A 23,424-nucleotide genomic window follows, 5' to 3' on the forward strand; every position below is an offset into this window, starting at 1 on the left:
ACAGCAAAAATGCCACAAGGGAAACACAAAAAGCCTTTTGTCTTCGTTCTGGAACCTAAGAATCCAGAAGATCCATGTGTTGAGTTTGCAACTGATAAAGTAGAAGAACTCTTTGAATGGTACCAAAGTATCCGTGAAATCACTTGGAAAACTACAGAAGAGGTATTGATAAAAAAACCCCCTATCTTTGTTTTTTACGGTGTACTGACAATAGGATTTGTCTTTAGCTGCCATAGACTGCTAAACCTTGCTAACACCTGGTCCTTCATTCTCTTGCATATTGCTGTTTGTCTGTTCATTTTATTGATGCTGTGAATCTTGTTCCCTAAACTCTTTTGGGAATGCTATGTAAATTAGCATTTTATGTAAATTTACGTTAACAGGAATTTTTCAGCAGCATACTGTCTGTGTTGCACCCTACATCTCAGTGGAGAGGTGTGCTTACTGGTACAAACTAGATACCATTACCATTTGACATCTGGTTACACTGGTTCAATCCTAGTGTTAAGCAGAAGAAACTCAGGTATCAGACTGTTCTGTTCAGACTTGTGAATCCACTAGTGAGTATATGTGAAATTTGAGCTGCCTTTGCCTAAACTCTTCTTAATCATGTTTACTAACTCTGCTTTCCAGTGAATGCAGTGGCACTGATAGGGAATTGTTTGACTAATACTTTATTTATTTGTAACTAATAGGCACATTCTGGATTTACCAGATCTTCCATAGTAGTATTTCCAAATCCTCGCCTAAAGATTAAAGGATTCTGCCTAAGTTTAGCTGCTACGTACCTCTACGAGTATTGCCACTTAAAGACATTCTTCAGGACTTGCTTTTCCTGTTCTGATGTGTTAATTTACCCCTGTCATCTTTTCTAGTATTTAAGAAGTCTTTGACATGACCAAAAAGCCCTTACAATGACTATGCTTAAGTATACTCCTTCCTTTGTTGCTTTTATTCACTTTTTATTGTTAAGCAGGTGATATGAATGATGGAAAATGTGTTTCAGTATCATGTTGGTTCATGCTGTTTATCTGTCATCTGGAGTGGTAATGCTCTGAGAGTCGTCATAATCCTATTTATAGCAGGCAAGCTGGTGTCTCAAGCAGAGGACTGCAAATTCAGCAAGGGAAGAAGCAACAGGAGCTGTTGACCTATTGTTGGGGGAGGAGAGATACAGTTCTTATGCCAGGCTTTCATTTAGAAATAAAAATGAGAAAAAGAGAAGCATGACCTAGAAGTGGTGTCTCTAAATGGAATGTTTTTTATGGTACATCAATGGCTCTTCAGGAGCTTGGCAGCTTTTTCTCCCTCTGTACAGCTAGAGAAGTATTAAACAGTCTGTGTGCAAAGATGCTTTAAAACTCATTTCTGTCAATCAGGAGGCTTTTCTCACAGTGTGGCCTCTAGAAGGTTCACATGATAGACTGCTGCATGGGCAGGGGAAAAAGTTGAGGAAAGGCTCTTTTTTGCCAGTACAGTTAACAGGCTGAATTTTGGGGAAGGAAAAAGCCTAGTGAGTCAACACTATGCTACAGTATGACACAGGCGTTTTATGATTCTATTTTTGGGCTGTGTCCATTATACACAAAAAATAAAACTAAGCTTCACATATCTTGTCATCTCTGTTTAGTACTGACACTTGCCATGCTCCTAGGAATGTTTGTTCATTGCTAGCTCTCCTGCTTGGTTATCACTGGAAGGTTATGTCTAAAGATGAGCTCATGGCATCTAGAAGTGGTCCTTTGCTATTTGGAGCTTTGATTACTGAGCAATGTCTGGGAAGCTGGGGTGGATCATTAAGTACAATGACATTTGTACAGCTTTTTCCCAGGGCTATTTCCAAGTCTAAGCGCCACATTCCTCTTTGCTTTTCTTAGACTTTAATGTATAATCTCTGGTTCAGTGAAACATTCTGGAAACACATGGCTCCCTAGCTCTGATTTTCATTCCTCTTCAGTTTGTCTTGTTGAGGGAATTCTTTTGGAAGACTTCCTAATTGCTGCTGCTTCATAACCGCTTGTACCAATGCTAATCACTGTTCAGTATGGGTCTCTTCTAACATGTTTTAACTGTAACTGCTTCTTATGTCTGAAAAGCCTCCAGCCCAAAAGTCTCCACTCGGGACAAGTCTTGCTGATTTCAGTAGTTCCCAGTGTCTGGTTGCAGGGACCATTGCTCAGCTTCCACAGAGCAGGTGCTTGCAAACATCGAAGTAGACAGTGGGTTTATTACTGTGGATGACAACAAGATTGCACATGATTTTCCATATATAACATTATTGGTTTGGTGTGCAAATGGAAAACTATAGGAATGATGCTCATAGGGTTTGAATTTAGCTGTTTGGGAGTTACGAACAAGACTTAAGTCCTGCTCAGGATTGTAAATAAATAGAGAGACACTTCACTACCCTTTGCTTTTTTTCCACATGCATTTGCACTTATATGAGGTATAGAGTTGAGAATGTAACTAAAATTGAGAAGAGCCACATTAAAAGAAAAAAAAAACCAAACCTGTTGACAGGGTTCTGAGTAGGACTGATCAGGGTGGCACTGAAACAGTTGCTTAAAAAACCAAAACCCAACACAGCAACACCCCTCCCCCCCCCAAGATGCACTCCCAACTAAAACCTGAAACCACTGGGTTGACCTGTTCTCTGAATTGGGTCTTAAAGTACATTACATCTGTGCAAGTGTCTAAAGTATCAGATAGGAATCTGGGCAACAAAGAATGCATCAACATTGTCATTTCATTAGAGTATACCCTGGACTTACTGTACTATAATACTCTGTGTATCTGAAATCTAAAACTTTGTTACCTTTTACAGGAGAACAGGAGGAAATACTGGGAAAAGAATCAATTGATTGCTATTGAGTTATCTGATCTGGTAATATACTGCAAGCCAACAAGCAAAACCAAGGACAATTTAGGTATTTCCTTTAATATTACATCTGAATTTTAGCCTTTCCACTATCTTTACAGATGTTAGTTGAAATTTTAGAACTTAAGATAAAATCTGTCCTTTCTCCACTGGAAAACAAAGTTCTGCCTCACCCATGCAGTTTTCAGTGGCACTTGGAAATTGTACACTAGGGAACTTGATGCTATTCAGCTGTCACAAAAAAAACCACCTGTCACAAATTTCTAACTAGTTAACTAGAGACACCCTCTCGTAGGTGTCTTTCATGGGGCAGCTCAGTAGTTATGTGTCAATTGACTTTTTTGAGATTAAAAACTCTGGCTGAACACTTGTGATTTGTTTATAAAAACCTTCAAAATGGATTTGCTGTGCATTTTACTGTTTTACTGTAAGAACCTGTTTGCCATATATGTAAGCTATTGGAACGGTGTATGGTTTCATAATATAATAAATGAGAACTGGGGTCTGTGTAAGTGCAGGTGTAGAATCTGACGCTGAAATATGTACTTCTTATTCCAGTTTTTTGTCATTGCTGCTGGAGAAGCCAGCAAATGTGCCCTTTTTCTTTAAGTTTCTTTGCAAATGTTTTTAATAAGCTGTCAGTGTGGTTAAGACATTATAATTCTAGTCATTGTTTGACGCATTGGCTAACCCTGGCTCACCCTTTCTTCTCCCCATTTAAACCCAGGAAAAGATGTCTCATTTAAATATGTGTTATAGTGGTCAGAAGTACATTATTAGCAATGATGAGATGAGAACATGACTATAGACTCTTATCTGCCCTGCTGCAAAGCATGTGGCAGGCAGGCAATTTTAACTTTCACACTTGATGCTCAACCAATTTGCCGTGTCCGGATGAAAACCGTGCCAATTATTGCATTAAAGGACAAAGTAAAACAAAGTGTTAGTAGAAAAGTAGTATAAATGTTGACTTCTTTCTTCCTTTAGTAATCATTCTTTTTTCCTCCCTACCCTGTGTAGAAAATCCTGATTTCAAAGAAATCCGTTCTTTTGTGGAGACCAAGGCAGAGAGCATTGTTAAGCAAAAGCCAGTTGAGTTGTTGAAATACAACCTGAAGGGACTGACACGTGTCTACCCTAAAGGACAGAGGGTTGACTCATCCAACTACGACCCATTTCGCCTCTGGCTTTGTGGCTCCCAGATGGTGGCTCTGAACTTCCAAACTCCAGGTAATACTCCCTTTAAGAAAGGATCTAATCCACCTTCCATTTCACCGTAAAAGAGCCCCTTTCTGGCCCCTCTGGCATTCTAGTCATTGTGGCTGTCTATTTACACTTCCCAGCAGCAAGGGATGTGCAAGAACTGAAGTTTGTTTTTGAATGTGTGGATTGCCTGATAGAGCTGGTCCCCAAAAGTCAGTCTCCAACTAGCCCCAAACTCTAAAAGGTTTATTTCACTTTGATCTCTTTGTCATAAGCAAGCAAAGATATTTACAGTAAGTTTCAGGTGGATGAACAGTTGTTCAGCCACAGGGAAGGCTGTACTCCACTTCCTGGTAAGGGCCAGCTAGCTTATGACACATTGATAGGAAACAAATTGTGAATGGAGATGGGTTTATTGGGATTAAAATTGATGAGAAATGGCCTGTTGGGTTCAGCTACTGAAGGGAACTGGGTCTTCCAACCTACCTTTCCAGCTCTTTCTGATAAAGTAGTGACCAGAAGGAATTACAGAGGGGAGCCATTAGTCTGGTACTTCCTTAGCTTTATTCAAATGGGAATCTTCTGTTATGACTGTTAACTCTCTCCCTAGATAAATACATGCAATTGAACCATGCCTTGTTTTCACTTAATGGACGCACTGGCTATGTTCTGCAGCCAGAAAGCATGCGAAATGAAGAATATGACCCCATGCCAAATGACTCGAAGAGGAAATTGCAGATGATTATGACAGTGAGGGTAAATTATGTTTTTTACAAGTCATAAATATCTATAAAACTAAAAATAAAGCTATTATGTTTCAAAGCAAGATTTGACAGATTGTCAAAATACTGTTTTTAAATGTCAGTGTGTTTGAGAATAAAACTAATTCCACTGGTTCCTGAAAAGAAATATATATCTTTATCATGCTAATGAATCACATGCTATAGGACTGAAAACACAATCCTGGGATAATTTCATATAATTGCTAATAAAAATTCCAAATGAACTAACTTGCACTCCTAATCCGATGACTTCTCCATAGAAGGGTCCTACTGTAGATTGGTTGGCAACAGACTAACTAGTTCAGAGATTTCCAGTGTGGAAGAAAGATACTTAATAATGAAATATAGAAACGAAGCAGAAAAAATATTAAGCTGATCCCCCCCTTCATCATATTTAGTACACTGTGACTTAATCAGAGTGTCGTTTTCACTTTTCATGGAGAGGTGGGTTTATTATTTGAAAATTATGCCATGTTGTCTTCTGGTGCCAAACAGGAGTTGAACTTGTTTCTGTTCTCAGTTGCTGTACGGTAAGAGATGTCCTTTAAAAATACGTTTTCTGAGAAAGAAGAAACACGTTAACTGCTTTTCACTACAGTTTAGAGAAGAGGTAAACAGGAACTGTAAATGTAAAGCAGGAATGTCTTAAAATAGATATGTAATAAATATTGAGGAAAGATAACAAAACTTATGTTACAGGCCTGGTCTGGAACTGCATACTGTGTGTAATGAGTGTCAGCTACAGTATCTTACAATGAAAATCACTGGGTTACCCAAACAATGGAAGATATTATTATTGGTGGCACAGATAGTATGTTTAATACATACAAACACAGTCAAGAGAGGGAGTGTGTGTTTTTACATGTTCTTCTGGATTTCCTGCCCCCTCCGCCCCCCCCCTGTAGTTCTCTAGGCTACCTTCTGTACAGAAATAATGGTGCCAAGTTTGCTTTGGAGGTGGTTATAATTTACAGTTGCTTTTGCAGGTTTTAGGTGCTCGCCATCTCCCTAAACCTGGTAGAAGCATCGCTTGTCCCTTTGTAGAGGTAGAAATTTGTGGGGCTGAATATGATAACAACAAATTCAAGACAACAGTTGTGAGTGAGTATCTGCTGTTTTCTGTGTTGTAGGGTTATGGTTATACTTCCAGTGTGCTTAAATAAAGTCAGTAGAGGATGACCATGAATTTATGTTGTCTGTAATTGGCCAGCAACCTATATGGGAAGAATAAGTTAACTGTTGCTCTGGACTGATGAGTCATACGATATTATCCTCTTGCTTGCCTCAGGGCCAGTTCATTTGAGAAACTTCAATGTGTATCAAATTTAGAAAAAAAAAAAAGACTGTTGCAGTTTGGAGTTTTTTTTTTTAAAAAAAAAGTCACAATTCTGTTATGTTTTTGCCTATGCATAAGTTTGTGTATTTGCGTATTTTAAAAAATTGCTGTCTTGAAAGTGCCTCCAACAGTGCTAGTCAGTTCCCAAAAGTCTGGGCCAAATGGGGAGTTACTACTGTGAGATCCAGACTGTGTTTATTTAAACTTGGGTTCTAAGACTGGCATCCCCTTGGAGACAGCTTGGGTATACAGGGCTGTAAAGTAGTATAACTTGCAATGCAATAGAAGTTTAATCAAAGCTCACTCCCGGTGAGTTCTGGATAAGGGATGTGTGTGTTTTTGTGCATGGGTGTTTGTGTGTACACGAGCTTTGGTTCTAATCCAAACCGCTGATACCAGTGGAAAATAAACACAGAATCGGGAGCAGAATGTGCATTGTGGCTCTTCAGGACTTCAGAGAAGAGGATTATGATTTTAACTTTTTGTGGGAAGTGACCAAGACTTTAGAGAGTAAACTTCCTGCCTGTGTCGCACACATCAAATTACTCGGTGTTCTATAAACGACTATAAGAACTGGGCCATTGTACATTAGTCTTCCCAGTGCTTTTCACGCTTTTCATCTGATACAGAGCATGAAGCTCATGAATATGAGCAATGAGTTAGCTTTTTTTTTTTCACAAATACATGTCTAAGGAGGTTTTATATGTTCAAATACAAATAATAGCTTTTTTCGTGGATTTCCATCCCTGCCAAGTTTCCTCGTATCTTCCCCCCCAAATAAACAAATACAAACCTTCTGAAGCAAGGTTACAACAGGAGACAGATGGTAAATAGTATTTTTGTGCCGTTGTATCCCCAGAAAATGTCCCAGCATACATACCATATGTGAATGAAGTGAAATTATGGCTTCATACTGCAAATGTTTCCTTTTCATTACAGATGACAATGGCCTTAATCCAGTTTGGGCACCCTGTCCAGAGCAAGTGAAATTTGAAATTTACGATCCAAATCTAGCATTTCTGCGCTTTGTGGTTTATGAGGAGGATATGTTCAGTGACCCCAATTTCTTAGCACATGCCACTTTTCCCATCAAAGGAATCAAATCAGGTAAGATCAGTGGGTATAGTAGGGGGCTGAGTCAGAAAGATGCTGTTCAGCGTTGTTGTATTGTGACTTTGCTCTCAGTAGCAGCTACAACGTGCCAAAGGACAAATGCTCTTTTGATCCAAGTTCCTTTAATCCATTGTTTATAATGATACTGGCTGTGTAGCGTGTAAGTATTTAAAATAATCCTCTTGCCATCTTGAAATTCCTTTTTTTAATTGAGATAGGAAAGCATTATGTAGAATAATTTGCACTGTCTTAACCACATGCTCCATTTCAGCAACAGGGTTATGTGCTCTGAGTAAAATCTGGGAAGATTGTTTTTCTGTTTTGGTGTTAGTGCATTTGTTTTGTTAATTATCTTAGATATGGACATCTATAGAGTAAGTTTTCTGCTTTCCTCTGCTTCTGGCTTTCATTTTCAAGAGCACATGAAATCACGTGTTTCTCAATGTTCCTGTTCTTGCCTTTTGCTTCCCTGTAATTGTTGTAGCAAAGCCTGCTCTCAGCAGTGGAGCATTTGAGCAATGAAGAATCTGTTAGCCCTCAGGACTGTATGCACAATTTTTGTGACTGCAGATAAACCTTTGCCTTGACTCTAATTGTCCTTTGTATATGTTGTTCCCCCTCCCAGGTTTTAGATCAGTTCCTCTCAAGAATGGCTATAGTGAAGATATAGAGCTGGCTTCACTTCTGGTTCACTGTGAAATGCAACAAGTTCTGGTGAGAACCACTGGGGGATTTTTGTGCACTTAGACTGTATGTTATCAGTTCTTTGTGGAAATCAGGAAATGAGGATTTAGTTTTATGTTCTGTCTGATGTGCTATTGTCAGGCATTTCTTCTGCAGGTACTGGGGAAGACCAATAACGCAAATTGAGTTACCCCCCCCGCCCCGGGTGGACAGATTACGTAGTTGTTAAAAGAAATAATGGACTAACAAAGCCTCATTACCTCCACTAGTTTTTGCTGTAACAGCATGGTCATTGTCTTCTCTTGTTAACTGACTGATGCCATGCAAAGCTAGCTAAATTCAGCTTTGATTTTGTAGAATAATCTTTTTTTTAAAGGTGCTACATAAAAAGAAATCACTTTAGGAAGAGAAGATAGTAATTTCTCCCAGTACTTCATCAAAATAAACAACCCATCAGGTGGAAGACATATTCTGGTTCCTACAGAAGTGCTAATCTGCTTTTTTTTTTTTTTTTTTTAAGCCTCTCTAAAACACCTAATTGAAGTACTAATATTTTTAAACATACAGGGGAAAAAACAATGACGCATTCTTGTTCATGAAGCCAGGCACTAAAGTGGCTGATATGTGAACAGCATTTGTTGGTGTTCCAAAGCTGCTGCTGTATATGTTGATTTGAAGCAGGATTATTCTCAGACTCTCTTTATCTCAATAATATTTTATGTAATTTAAACACACTGGTGTAGAGGCCATGTGATGAAAGTTTAACGATGCTTCTGGGAAGTGGGTATTTCAGGGTGCTTTCCAGTACCCTTCAGATTCAGAGGAAAAAAAAAAAGGTCCAACTTCTTATTTGTAGTCTTTTACAACCATTCGGGCTTACGCTGCAGTTCACACCAGTGTACATTATTTTTCCTGATTAAAACACCAACTTCTGCTAGCTGTAAATCATTGTGTCTCTGGAGGGATTTGTGCCTGCAGTTGCATACACTGAAATGGATATTACTGAATTCAGTCACATTCTTTGTCACAAAGGAGTGGTAGCCTTTTTCAGACATCCTTTGTCAAGGTTTTTACAAAGCCACCTTTACACATGATGTAAAATGACTGTATGTAATGACAGTGTTTGGCAGCCGTGGTAGATTCCTTCTGTTGGATAGCAAAGAGTCATGAAAGCAGGAGAGGGCTAGAAGCTGAGACCAAGTGTGTGTGTGTAAACAAGAGACACCTACGTCCTCTGAAGAGAACGTTTAAAATGTTCATATTTCATGGACACAAGTCTGATAGCGGAGGCCTGATAAACTGCTATTTTTTGGCTTGCTGCCTTTGAGAAAACTGGCAGCAACTCACCATTGCCTAATATGTTGAGCATGGACATCACTTGTAGATATATTGCAAATTCCTCCTGCCGTGGTTTCTCTTCAGAAATTCAGATCATTATTTGCCTGAGGCAGGAGTAGCTCTTAAAGTGTTGTTCATAGCAGCAGTATGTCTCCCAATCTGTCAGCACCGAGTCCTTTGACAGTAGCACATTTCGCACTCTTGAAGCCCCTTCTGCTTGTTAAGCCAAATGAAGATGCAGCACAGCTCTGTATTTTTACAATGTCTGATGTCTCTGTGTGGTAATGCAGTGGCAGGAGAACTTCCAAAAATTTTCCCTTTTGTTCAGCAGTCTGCAACAAACCAAGATCTGCCATAGTTAATCAACTTCTATAACTTTTGCCAGATCATTCAAGAAGCATCAGAAAAGATCAAGGCTGTCTCCATCTGTTCTTCTGCCCTTGCTTTTTTTTTTTTTAAATGATGACCCTCCATGAAATGATATAATTTAATAACAGGCCTGTTTATATACAGAGCCCATCTGCATACTCTTGGAGATGAAATACAAAATTGTAAAGGGGAATTACAGATGGCTGTGGGATTTCTTAGGAATAGAGAAGCAAGAATATTGTAGGTATAAGCATGCACCTTTGTGAATTATTATGTGGGGCCTTATGCAGTTTCTGTTGATGTTAACTGATTTTCTTTTTATTGTAGAAACTGTACTATACTGAGGTTGTTTTTACATTTAGAAGCATGTCTTACTTGCTTGAAAAGTGACTTACATGCTTCAGAAAGTGTGTGTATCTCTTCAGCATTTTCTGATAACAATTAGCCTCGATGGTGTATATGTTTTTAACAAAAAGACTGAAGTGGACATTCTTAAATGGGGTTTTAAAGTCTAGCTTTGTGGATACATTAATTTACAGGAACAGAGTAGTACGTATGCATCTTGATGATTACACCTGCAAATTGGTAATTGGCAATCTGCTTTTCCCTTTGCAATTTGGGAATACAGAGTTTCCTTCCCCTTTAAAAAAAAAAAAAAAAACCCAAAACTTTTAAAATCGTAATCAGTAGCATAGCACTGAGGCTGTTTCAGTTGCTTCAACCCATATCTGGGTAGCAATGTGTTTTGGGAGGAAAAAGAAGGTTTAGGAAAGGATCTTGTTGCCCTAACTGAAACCCCTTCGGTATGTTCCTAACCTATCAGTTTTCCTAGATCTGGACTGAGTGCAGAAAGAGGCATTCTTATTAGTATGCCGCCTCTGAAAATGTTTGGATTTATTACATTTATCGATTGCATGTCATTTCTTGTAGGATGAGCATCTTGTTTTGCTGCTGATGTGAAAATTAAGACTTCAGTCCTGCCAGTACTATTCCCCACTAGTAACTCTTATAAAGGAGACAGCTTTTGCATCTAAAGTTTTGAAGTATTAAAATAATTCGAAGTCATAAAGGGAATCATGATGATTATTTTATGCTTGTGGAATATTTTGAGACCTTCTACTGTGAGCTGCATACAACAACAGAAACTCAGACTGCTGCAAATAATTCTTCAAATACTTAAGTCAGTTCCTCTGCAAGTATTGAATTGCCATAGCTACACAAAAACACCGGATCTGTCCTTCTTTCTTGATCAGCTGAGTACCTGCTGCTCTTAGGGGTCCTATTTACTAGCCAGTATTTCAACCTTTAGTCTAGGTTTCAATAGGAAAGCACCAGGACTGGTAGGTAATACGTCACATAATACACAAATATGATGGAAGAGTCCAAAATCAAACTTTTTAAAAAGCCTGTTTAAAACTGTTATAATCTGATAACCCATCATGATACACCGTTTGCTGTCCTTTCCTCAACAGACTGGCATGCTTTATTAGGGAAAAATACTCCAATAGAAGTGTTCAGATACACACATTTCATGCTGGAATGTCCCTTGTGCCCCCATTAGAGGGTATGGCTGGTCATACTGTGGGGCTGAGGGTTTTTTTTTTTAGTGCTTTGTTTGTTTGTTTGTTTCTATAAACATTCCAGAAACATCTTATATAACTAATTTTATAAAACATTCTATAAAGCTAACAAAATGTGTTTAGGAAAACAGAAGAATCCTCCAAACTATGTTGATTCATTTTGGGTATGTGTCTTAGAAGTTACGTTGATTTCCAATATTCTTTTGAAGGAAAGTGAAGAAGAGCTTTATTCCTCATGTCGGCAACTTCGGAAGCGCCAGGAAGAGCTTAATAACCAGCTGTTCCTTTATGACACCCATATGAATTTAAGGAGTCCTAACAGAGATGCTATATTAAAAGAATTCAGTGTGAATGAGCACAAACTACAGTTATATCAAGAGACATGCAACCGCAGGTGGGTTGATAATCATTCTCCTTTCCAAGGCAGCTCTATCTAGACATGATTTATGATAAGGAAATCTCAGATTTATCAAAACAAGCATCTGAAGAGCGGTGAGGGTAGAATGAGCATATTTGAAGCAAGGAAGGGCTGCAGTGAAGCTAGGCTGGGCTGCAAGCCGCTAGAGGCCAGCAGATGCCGTGAAATGTCTGCTCAGTGAAATCTCAGTTTCAGTGATCACAGTGAAACATGTAATCCTGTGAGGTTATATTCCTCTCTCTCCTCCTTTCCAGGAGGAACGCCTGGAAGTATATACAGCCAAATAAATAATTCACCTCACTCTGTCTACACTATCAAAGTTATGTCCCTGGAAATGTCGTTAGCATATCAGATGTGTGGGAACAGAAGACACTTCCAGATACAAAAACCACAAAAGATAAAAACAGTATTGAGTTGTAAGAGCATAGAATTGTCAGTTAAGTGTCAGTACCCTGCCCAAAGCTTAGGGGAACGATCTCTCTCCTTTGCTGCCACCTTTGGGCTGGGCGTGAGGGAGACAGAGGCTTCGTGTACCAGGAGGAAATCTTGAGTAGATCTCAAGATGGGATGAGAGGAAGACTTTTCTTCAAATGTTTTTACCCTTTTTTATGTGTGCTGAACAGCTGCATGAATCAGTGGTTTACTCCCATTTATTGAGGAAAAAAGATTGCAATGCTTGTTGCTGATACATTACTCACTGTTCGTATCTAAGTAAATTCAGCTTAGTAGACTGTTCTCCTCTGAGAAATTCCTAGTAGACTTGACTTTTTCCTTTTCTTTTCCCTTAAGATTAAAGGAGAAGAAAGTCAGTAACAGCAAATTCTACTCTTAAAGCAATCATTCTTCGATGCGTGCTTTATGGTGCAATTCAGGAAGAGATATTAATTTAGCCTGGCCATCCTATTCAATGACGGTCTCATCAGACTGAATGACTGGAAGAAGAAGAAGAGGAGGAGGAAAGATGGGTTTCCTTAATAATGTCTTTTTATAAGAAAAACTGTTTTAATTCCTAATAATTTATATTCTGTACAAAGCATACCCCTCTGTGCAGGCCAGACTTTCTGTGTATTCAAGATTTTTAAAATTTGAGGGCATGTAGTTGGATAGGCCTCACTTCTCATTATCAATACCTGAAGTACAAGTATGAATCATCTACTATATTTGTGTACACAGGCTATAGATAAGACATTGACAACAATTTGCATGCATGGAATCACACCACTTTAACAACCTGGCTCTTTAAGAGTATCTGGTAGTGAGTTTTTAATTTATTAAATGCTGTGAAAGCACTTCTATGCCAGCATTGTCACGTCATATATGTTATAGTACCCAATGCGCAGCAGATTGTGTTTCTGATACTGTATGAAATATTTTGGGCAGCTGATAGCTCATACTGTGTTGTCCTTTGTTAAACGTTTTCTGTTACATTTTTGAGAACTAGATAATATGTTAATTTTGTTGAAACTAAATATCCTCTGTGACTGCAGTTGTGGTTTTCCTGTTGAACTCTTTGTAAAGGTTTAAGAAAGGAACGATGTGTGAACCTGTGTTCACAGCCCCTGTGAACCTATGTTCACAACCTCAAGGCACCAGAAGGAAAAGTTTTAAGATACGCAATGGGAAATATCTGTTTGCAGAAAGGAAGGGTATTTCAAATTCTGAAAAGCATTTATTTTGGTGTAGTATCATTTTGCAAATGCTTTCAGCTGCTAATGTGCTTAGAAATGAATTTTTAATGGACTGTCCATTTTTAATCTTGCAATCCTACTTAGCTGATAGCATCAAATTATAGTGTTCTGTAAATGTAGACCGTTTTCCCAAAATGTATCTAATCCAAGAATGATAGTATGCACAAATATAGAGGTACGTTGTTCTTATGGCTTTAATCAAATGACGAACATGGAGTTACAGATGAGAAAATTTGTTAGATTAGCAAGCATGTTTTCCTGCCAGAGCAGAACTAAAGCCTTTCGATGGCAAGTTTAACACCAGTTGTCATAATTTGTGTATGCGTTGGTTCTTTGTGCTAGCACTATGTCATTGCTATCAAATTTCTAGTTGCTTTATCTCTCCATGGGTGGAGTTTTGCTATCTGTATGCTTGACTTCAAATTTCAAATGTGTGCAGAGGAGTTAAGTTTTTGTGTCTAAGTGACTGCCTGAGGCATAAAATGCTGCACACGTCTGATCGCAGAAAACTTGAATGGATTTGGGATTCATGGCCTGATGCAGCTGCCTCAGCAATTTCCAGTTTCTCTTGCTCCCCACGCTATGAGTTCTGTTGTTTCAAGAGGCACTTAATTGATGCCATTGTGCATTCACAGATGATGGTTTGAGGAACCCCCTTGAGGTTTTAGTTATTCTGTAAAGACAGTCTTGTCTCAAAGATGAAAGTGCTATAATAGTGTGTCCCATAATGGGGTGGTTTCTGTAAATTTTTTTATTATAAAGAAATTAATTACTAATCATCCAACTGAAAAAGAGAAGAGGGCAAAGTTAAAGGCAGTTCTCTGCTTTTCTTCCTCCTGCCTGAAATCTCTTCAGTACCCAGTTGTGCTTGACCTGTTCAAGGATTAGATGGGTGTAAACCCTCCTCAGACAAAGAAAAAAATCACATCAACTGTAGCTTTGGGAGGTGGAGCTGTAACCTAGATTGCTGTATAAAGCTGGCTTTATCTGCAGTATCCCAGTGTAATGGGATGATCCAGTTGTTCCTCAAAGAGGGGGACCTTTGGTGTGCATGCATTTTGTAGCATGTTCCAGGACATGGTTAGTCGTATGATCAGTCCCCGTGCTATATATTTCATTCAACAGCCTCAATGATTCCCATTTAATGTTGTGAGAACACTGCCAGTGTTGATCAGACAACGTGTCCCAAAGCCTTGTCTGGAAGGTCCTGAGGTTGTTGCTACAGGTGGGACAGGATTTATAGGCAGCTGAGTACCAGCTAGGTTTGGACTGATCACAAAAAATAGGAGACTACAAGATGCTAGGGCTTAGGGAGATCAAACCCGAGAGCTTGAGGCTGTCTCTGTGGTGGATTTTTTGTTTGTTTGTTTGTTTTGTGGGGATTTTTGTTTGTTTGTTTTGTGGGGATTTCTTTTTTTTAAGCCCAGTTTCAGAGCAGACATAACCAAATGTCCTTTTGTCCTGGCTTCTTTTCGCTGGAATGTACATTCCTGACACAGGACAGCCATTGTGTGATGACCACAGGAGTTCCTTGTGCTGCTGCAGTGCAAATATTTAAGAATTAGCCCATTTGAAAAGTGCCTTCGAAAAGGCCTTTGAAAAGTCCTGTGCACATTTTCCACACATACATGATGTCAAAAGTTCTATGAGGCACTCCCTCAGTATTTATGAAACTGCATTTCATTTTACAGGAAGACTTTTCCCCAGAGTATAATGTTACACTGTATTCAGAAGGAAAATACTGCGTTGGCTGTTTTGTTGACTTGCAAGTGATGGGCAAGGCTGTGTACTAACTTTGCTCTTGTTTTTTGCATTCTCTGTGTTAACGCCAAAACTTCACCTCAATTCTTTGTCAGGGCAGACTCTGTAGCAACTTTTTCACAGTTGCAACTGTTTTAATGCGAAAGTAGGTTGAATGTGTGTGCTAATTTTATAACCTAGGAGAAAAACATTTATAAATTTTTTGAAGTTAACTGTCTGTTAAATTGTTGTATTCTTATAGAAACTTTTAAATCCTTAAAATAACTTATTTTTAATAAATAATTTTTGATATCTCAGCAGTGATGTGAATGATGCCAGATACTTCTTTTTTAAGCATTGCTCATTGAATTTCATTAATTTTGCCAGTCATTTGAGACAGTATGAGTGAGTTCTTATTGAAAAGTGGTCTGCTGGTGTGTTATGGTGTGTTCTGCTAGAGGGTGGAGGAAGGGCATTTCTGTGTTTTTAAGATGAACTGGCTTATTGTTTCCATACACGTGGTTATTGTTGAACTTCATCTGGCTGCAAACAAGCAGGGCAGAAGGAAAAGGTCAAAGATCATGTTTAACTTGGCAACTCCTAACCGACCTTTTTCAGTGATAGGTAGATATAAACTTCAGCCCTAGTGAGCATCAGATTTGGATCAACTCAAACATTAAAGTCTGAACAAGGCAAAGATTAAGTTTGTAGTAATTTGGAAGAACAGTAATCCTGATGTGCGCCATAAAATTCTATCAGCACACTTTCTGCCCATCTGGTTGCATGGGCAGAAATGCTGCTGGGTGAACACACGCTGTCTTTATGTTGTGATTTTTTTTTTTCTATTTTTTCATTGTTGGGAGTCTTGGGAACAAATTTTTTCTCAGTCTTTTGATAAAAATTACATGCATATTGAACAGGAATCAAGATGAGGTATCTCATTCAACCATTGGAACAGGCTGCCCAGAGAGGTTCTGGGGTCCCCATCCCTGGAGGTGTTCAAAAAATGTGTAGACGTGGCACTTCAGGACATGGTTTATTGGGCATGGTGGTGTTGGGTTGATAGTTGGACTGATGATCTTAGAGGTCCTTTCCAACCTTAATGATTCTATTCTAGTTTTACTTTCATTAAAAAATAATCCAGCCACCAAGCCAGGAAACATGAAATTAATTATTACTCTGCCCTTAATTTGTTTAGTGGTGGACTTGGTAGTGTTAGGTTAATGGTTGGACTTGATGATCTTAAAGGTCTTTTCCAACCTAAATGATTCGATGATTCTATGACTCTCTCTGCAGCCTAAATCTTCTAGGAGGTCATTAGATGAGCGGAAGGGTCTTTATCACCTTTGAGTTTGTGAGTATTGGTATGCATGAGTTCTGAAGTCCAAAAAATCACTTCATTCAGCTGTTTTATTTGCTTATAGTCTCACTTTTTTCCACCCCAATGCATCTATAAGCTTCTCTGTTGCAAACTTTTAGTTTTGCTGTTCTCAAACTAGCCTTCTAGATGGTGAGATGGCGTTAGCTGTGTACCAGGGATTATCTTTGAATTCTCCAAACTAGTTGTAAAAATCTGAATGCGGCATGGAAGTTAAGTACAGTTGTTGAATTCTGCTGTAGTCGTGTGTCAGCATTTCTAAGAGCAGTCCAACTAGTTGACTTTGTCTGGACTGAAATTCCATTTATATAATTAGAAATAGAAGATAAATATAATTAACCTTCAGAATCAGTTGGGAGCCAAATTTATCTTCTGATCCATAACAGTATTTATAAACATGCACAGCTATTAATTTTAAAAGAATTTAAAGTGCAGTTTTGTTCACTGCTAGTCTGGATTGGTAGCTGTTACTCCAGCAAAAAAGGGAATCATGAGCCTGACTAAAATAAAGCAGAAGTAGTTCCCTTAACACTTGTGTACTCCTGAATTGCAATTTAATCCCCAGATCTTTTACAATATGTGTAAATTATCAGTGTTCAGGACACTTTTCTCTGAAGATCACATCATAAATTATTAAATATGCCCCTATATTGTTGAAAGTGTGTGGAAATTAGTAATAAATAGAAATGAAGGAAACTTTTGGTTGGGTCTCTTAGGAGAAGGCACTAAAAATCTGGTCTACTTTAAGGATGATTGACATTTAAACTTCTAAAATAATATATTTAAATGTACATTAGAAGTATAAGTTGTTGATTTATATCTAGCAAAGTTTTATGTTGACATGCTGTGTATGTGAGGTTAAGCAGCTAACCAAAGATTCTTGAACTATTCACTTAAAACATCAGCATTATTCTCTATAGTGAGGCACCTATCAATTGTTAAATAATTTTGAGGACTAGGAAAAATGGAAGCTGTGCTATATTTTCAGCTCTGCTTTTTCAGTTTTTAGATGCATTTCTGGTAATTCACTTTCAGGAAAACAGGTAATAGGTTAAAATTTGGAAACAGACACAACACTTGAATTAATTCACCTTAATTTACTCAGCTATTCATGCAAGAGTAGTAATATATAAAAAAACAGGAGAGAGAATTCTCATTGTAAAATACTTAACGTGGAGCAGCTGTGACTGACTTTATATACATGTAATTTTCAAGCAATTTTGAAGTACCTCCTTAAGCCACAGATTTCCTGTTTTCATTTTGGAAAGAGGATAAGTATCCTTCACCTCTTCTGAAGTCAGGACTTTGCTTTTTTTACTAGATGGAGCTGAATGACAGGGAATTAATGAATGTAGCAGTACACTGTTGATGGGGTCTGGGGTAGCCATTGCCAAGCCGCTGCTTATTTCTCCTAACAAGCACCTGATTTAGTACCCTGTGCTCAAGCAGAAGTCATGGGCTGTTGGGCCAAAATCATGCCTCCTATTCTGTTATCGGGGAAAAGTTCTGTCCTTGACTCCAGACAAATGAAAAGGTTCATGTGTTGAGCTCAGGCTCTGCAGGAGTTCTGGTATTTGTTGAGGGGTTTTTTTGTCTTCTCAGGAGCTTCCTCTTCTGTTGAACCTGAAAAGCTATCCAGGGCTTTAACCTCAGCCAGCATTAACAGTGTGGATTTAGGCTCCATGAGTTTAGGACCCTTTCATAGATTTTTCCACCAACCCCACCGCTGAGATAATTACGAATGGCAGTAGCTGAGTTTTGCTAATAAAAAGATCATAAATAGCAGGAGAAATTCCTCTGGGGCACAGGAGTTATGTTCTCTATCTTAAAAAGATCTTTTTACACGACTTAGTATGAAATACTGATACTACAGTTCTGTGCAACAGGCTTGGGCAATTTCTTGTACATGTTGTTTTTGTCTGTTGCTTCTGCTGGCATTAAAATTGCTTAATCTATTTCTGATAACATTGTGTCAAAAACAGAGAACATAAAGGGGAAAATAACCAAGTGGTTTTCACTTGACAAAACAGGGCCTGTTGGAAAGAGAACAGTAGTCCAATGCTTTCATGAGGTCACGACTGTCTTTTTTTTTCTGTTTCATTAAAAAGGTTTCTTCTTTCTGCAGACTACGATGATGTATATTAATGACTTCTGGAGAGTGGCCCTTCTGCCATCAGCACTCTGATGGAGGCACATAAGCTCTTTATAAAGGAGTGCAACACTGCTGCTACACAAACACCGCTGCCCCAGGCCCCCACAATTTATTTACTATTATAGGGGGGAAAAAAAAAAAAAATTGAGTTATCTCTTGAGCTGTCCCTCAAGCTAAGTATTAAATTTAGTTTCTTTCATGGTGTACATACTGGTAGGGGAATGAAGGAGGAGGAAGGTCAGATTTCAAGCAAAACAAAATATGTAGTTATCAATAGTGGGTTTTTTTTTTTTAAAGGTAAACTTCTCAGGAAAAGAACTCAACATTCAAAAAATAACGCTGTCTTCAGTCATCTTTAACTACAAAAATCTCCTTCTTCTAAACACAGGTGGCAGTGGACTTCTAGCTTGGTTTCTCTATTTAGGCATTTCTGTTTTCTGAGAATCTTTTAACAATGCAGTAGAACTACTGTCTCTCTTCCTCTTCACTTCCCCATTTAAATCACAGTAGAGTTTAACAGAACTGAAGTAACTGGAACTTCAACAAAATTAATTTAAGATCAGTGTAGTTTCAGCTATTAAAATGGAAAGACTAAAGTCTAAAGAGAAGTGTGAACTTCTTCAAGGACTGTCTTTTTATCAAGTACTGCAACTGTAATGCTGATGGGTTAAAGGAGAGCAACTTTGTGATGTAACGTATTGATGTGAAGTTTCTCATTATCTCTTCCTATATTAAACTGACAGAGACGAGGGAGTTGCTAGAGACAGCAGTGACCTGTACTTAACAAGGTCTTATTTTCTATTCTTAAAACTCCACAAAATTATGAGTTTCATTGTATCAAGTGCTTATCATCCTACTACAAAGGTGAAGTTCTATTCAAATGGTGTCAGGTGTTAAAGAAATATTTTTAAAGGCTAAAAATGTTTTATAAACAGTGGAACATGAATGTAATCACTTACCAAGTGTCTTTGATGGATTATTTGTTTAACCATTCAATAATGCTGGGAAAAATTGTAGGTCTTATTTATGAATGCACTTTAGCTAGCTCATTCATTTTAAACAGGCATATTTTACTGTTAGAAAAATCTACAAATCTGTGCTGCTTCAAGCACTTTGCTATAACTTAGATTAACCATTGTGCATTTTCCAGAAATATCATTAGATATCAGAGAGTTAACTCAGAAAAGCATACCAGAATGTATTCATTAAAAAAAAAGCATTTATTTATTATCTAGCAGTTTATCAGTTAATCTTGGTTAGGCATATATACATCCAAGCTGGAAAGCAGAATTTGGTTTTGGGATGTGATCCAAGAATGAGTTTATTCTTCTCTGGATCATGTAGCACAAACTCTTTGGGAATAAAGGGCAGGGATCAAGAGTATAATCCTATCAGGGAGGAAGAAGGGTCAATCTAAGGACATTTGTTCCATTCACTGTACTGTGCTGTTGTACCCGAAAATAAAATGCTGTTTGCAGTAATACTGAGCTTCATCTTGTTAGTGATCTGATCAATTTTACTTTGAAGAGGAACTATGTATAAAAATTACACCTTTTTACTCAGCAGTTGTGTTCCTTGGGGATGAAGTTGAAGATATTTCCATGAGTGACACAAATGTGTATTTTCTTGGGTGTTTTTTTATTTTTTATTACCTGTCTGTCAAAACCAAGAGTACTCAGAGAATGTAACTAAATTCTGTTCTCTGTACTCAGTGTTTCACCTTTCAGAGTGGAAATGTAACTGCAGATGGAAACCATGAGACCATCACAGTAATCAGCAGCAAGAGCAATCCTCCATCCCTAACAAGATGCATAACAGTATACTTTCTCGGCTTTGGTCCACATCCCTGAGCTCTAAACCACTCAACCACTTCATTCAGGCTATACTGCTGAGGCTTATACCCCAGCTCCTTTCTAGCCTTCTCCATGCTAAAATAATGCGTGACACCAGTTTTGTAAACCTCTGTGCAAGTGAGGAGAGGCTGAAAATTATAAATGTGACCTATAAGAAAATGAACTACTTCAGTAAGGAATGCAAAAGAATAGACAAGGGAGAGAGGAAGACGACAGGTTGGGAATTTGTAACCCAAACCTTCCACTAATGGTCGGAAAAATTCAAAGTTATTTACAGGCCTGCCATCTGAAATAAAATAGGCTTGGCCTGCAGCTATGTGCTTTTTGTTGGCTTTGAGGGCCTTGGAGGCAAGGATATGAGCCTGAACTAGATTGTCTACATGTACAAATTCTACTAAACTAAGAGGATCTCCATATACAAATTTAAACAGTCCCCTTTCAATGTAACTAACTATTCTAGGAAGATGTCTTTGTTCTCCAGGCCCATAGATACCTGCTGGTCGGAGAGCACAAGTCCTTAATACACCTTTCCCATTTCCAAGCTCAGCACCATTTGCTTCCAGCACCTTCATTTCAGCTAAAGATTTGGTCCGGGAGTAGTGATCTGGATGAAGGTGAAGAGGTAGATAAGGCAGAGATTCGTCCCCATTTTCTATAATCTGGCCTCCAAATATCACATTATATGTACTTGTATAAACCAGACTCGACACTCCTGTGCTCTTGCAGGCTTGGATGACATTTTCTGTTCCTTTCACATTCACATCTTCTATAAGTTTTCGGTTCAGCTGCTCCCTGCCAGACATTCCATAGGAAGCGACATGGAATACGCAGATTACATCTCTAAGAGCCTCTTCCACTTCAGACAAGGAACAGACATCCCCTTGCATGAACTTTATTCCCTCTGGCACGGATTGAAGTGGCTTCACAACATCAAAGAGAATCACATCCACTCCCTTTTGGTATATGGCACAACCTAAACTAAAACATGATAGAAACCATATGTTAGTATACATAGCATAATGATGCATGAAACACTTCACCTGGAGGTAAGAGAAGACTATTAACTATTTTAATACTGACTTTCCCCCACACACACACTTTTTTTCTGATAGGACTCTTTTAAATATTCGCCTTCTACTATGGGGAAGATTCAGCTGTAATTCTTTAGGTACTGAGCTAGTTTCTCAAGCTCCATCAATACTTTGGAGGGAAAAAAAAAAAAAAGGAAAAAAAGAGGTGGAAATGCTGTAAAGGAAAATTCAGAACAGAAATAACTGAACTGCTTTCAGCAGCCTTTTGGAAGAACCCAGCTATTTCTCTGCTTCTGTCCCCCACAGATCAGCAATAGCAAACCTTTCAGATGTAAACCTGTAGCCAAATATTAAAAAAACCCCAAAAACAAAAAAAAACTTACTTGTTTTATCTTACTGCTTTTGTGCCATCCCAATTCTGTCAGAACAATAGGTTGGCCTTTGCCATTGTGTTTGAAATTTATGGAGAAGAGGAATGAGCGAAATGCTTCTAAGCTGGTATGAAAACTTTGCCACATGTCTACATCTTACTCCAAGTCACAGGTATAAACACAAGTATTGGCACGAAGTATAAATCTGGTATTCCTCTCCCCCTTTCCTACAACTGTTGTATTTCTACTTGTGCTTAAAGGGGGAGACAGTGGAGGAAAAAGCCAAGCAGAAGTCAGATAGGTATCTTCTGAGATTCCCCCTACCGCCATTTGAAATTTACCTTTTGGTCATGACTGTAATCTCTCTCACCTCTGTAAGCAATTATAACTCTGAAGGTACTCTAGAAGATAGTCTAGAGCTCAAAATAGGACTTTTTTTCTTTACATAGCCTGCAGAGCCATCTGCAGTAAAGGGAAATGGATTTCACCGAAATACCTAATCCTAAAACATCACTGTCCATAAAAATAAGTATATTCTTGAGAGCAGAGAGCAGCTTGAGTATTTAATCTATATAGCTAAGCACGTGTGTAACTATTTGTAGGCCATGGCCTACTGTCCAAAGAAAGATCTACATACAAGCGTAGGCTTGCTCTTCAGAGTAGGCTGAAAGATGATGAGCTAAATCCCCATTACAAAGGTGGCCAGACAGGTAAATGTCTGCAAGTCAGTTGATGCTTGACATTTGGAAACAGAATAACAGTAAATATGTGGAACATATTGGAATGTGCAACAGTAAACATGTGGAAACAGCGTAACATGTTTGTTTAATACTGAGGTCTGAGATGCATCGGATGGGGTCAACTGGATCAGGCATCTCAGGCTCACGGTTTTCCCTTTTACAGATGGATTTTGTTGCCTCACCAGCAGCAATCTTTCACATTTATTCTTGTATGTAATAATTATTTAATGCACTAACCGGAAGCCAAAATAACCACCTCCTCCAGTAATGAGGACTGTTTCCTTGGCAGTATTTCCTGGTTCCATCCTCTTTCCTTTGGTACTATTTAAGGAAATTGACCTATAAAACACATTGTAAATGTACACATTAAAATCAATCTGAGTTGTAATGTCACTACACATTCAGTTATTCACAGATCTATTTCATGTTTTAATTGAAGCCCCTCATCACCTGCTAGGCGAGGCAGAAATACGTTCTACCCTGGTATTCCTCAGAAGAGAGGTCATACTTGGAGAAAAGATGACTGCTGTGGGAAAAAAGCAAATATATAGCTGCCCTTGTGAAGAGTTACGTCTTCAACTTCCCTCCCCGGGCCTTGTTCTGCGGCCATTGCCTGCACAGCGACCGCACACGGGCAGGATGGGGCCCCCGCAGCACGGCAACCCCGCACCGGGCACGGCCCGGGGCCGCCGGGCCCTCCCGGAGACGCCCTGCAGGGAGCGCAGAGCCGCGCTGAGGAGCCCCGGCGGGCGGGAAGGGGAGCCGGGGGC

General features: G+C 38.7%; 2 protein-coding genes across 2 annotated transcripts in view; one reads left to right on the top strand and one right to left on the bottom strand.

Annotated features, from left to right (window-relative positions):
• Positions 1–14,757, top strand: part of PLCG2 (phospholipase C gamma 2) — a 59,916-nt gene extending 45,159 nt beyond the window's left edge. Inside the window, exons 24-32 of the mRNA XM_009486469.2 lie at positions 5–162; positions 2,825–2,927; positions 3,899–4,108; positions 4,692–4,837; positions 5,850–5,964; positions 7,139–7,306; positions 7,938–8,026; positions 11,493–11,677; positions 12,491–14,757. Of these exons, the coding sequence (XP_009484744.1) occupies positions 5–162; positions 2,825–2,927; positions 3,899–4,108; positions 4,692–4,837; positions 5,850–5,964; positions 7,139–7,306; positions 7,938–8,026; positions 11,493–11,677; positions 12,491–12,533 (1,217 nt within the window). The 3' untranslated portion in view covers positions 12,534–14,757. The remainder of the gene's footprint in view (positions 1–4; positions 163–2,824; positions 2,928–3,898; positions 4,109–4,691; positions 4,838–5,849; positions 5,965–7,138; positions 7,307–7,937; positions 8,027–11,492; positions 11,678–12,490) is intronic.
• A 5,625-nt stretch (positions 14,758–20,382) lies between these two features.
• SDR42E1 (short chain dehydrogenase/reductase family 42E, member 1) lies at positions 20,383–22,974 on the bottom strand. The gene is made up of 2 exons (XM_009486470.2): positions 22,892–22,974; positions 20,383–21,490 (listed from the first exon to the last, which is right to left on the bottom strand). Exons 1-2 carry the CDS (start codon positions 22,957–22,959, stop codon positions 20,383–20,385), a joined length of 1,176 nt encoding a protein of 391 aa, XP_009484745.2. The 5' UTR covers positions 22,960–22,974.
• Positions 22,975–23,424: the final 450 nt, after the last annotated feature.

The sequence above is a fragment of the Pelecanus crispus genome, chromosome 8 (assembly GCF_030463565.1).
Source record: "Pelecanus crispus isolate bPelCri1 chromosome 8, bPelCri1.pri, whole genome shotgun sequence".
NCBI lineage: Eukaryota > Metazoa > Chordata > Aves > Pelecaniformes > Pelecanidae > Pelecanus > Pelecanus crispus.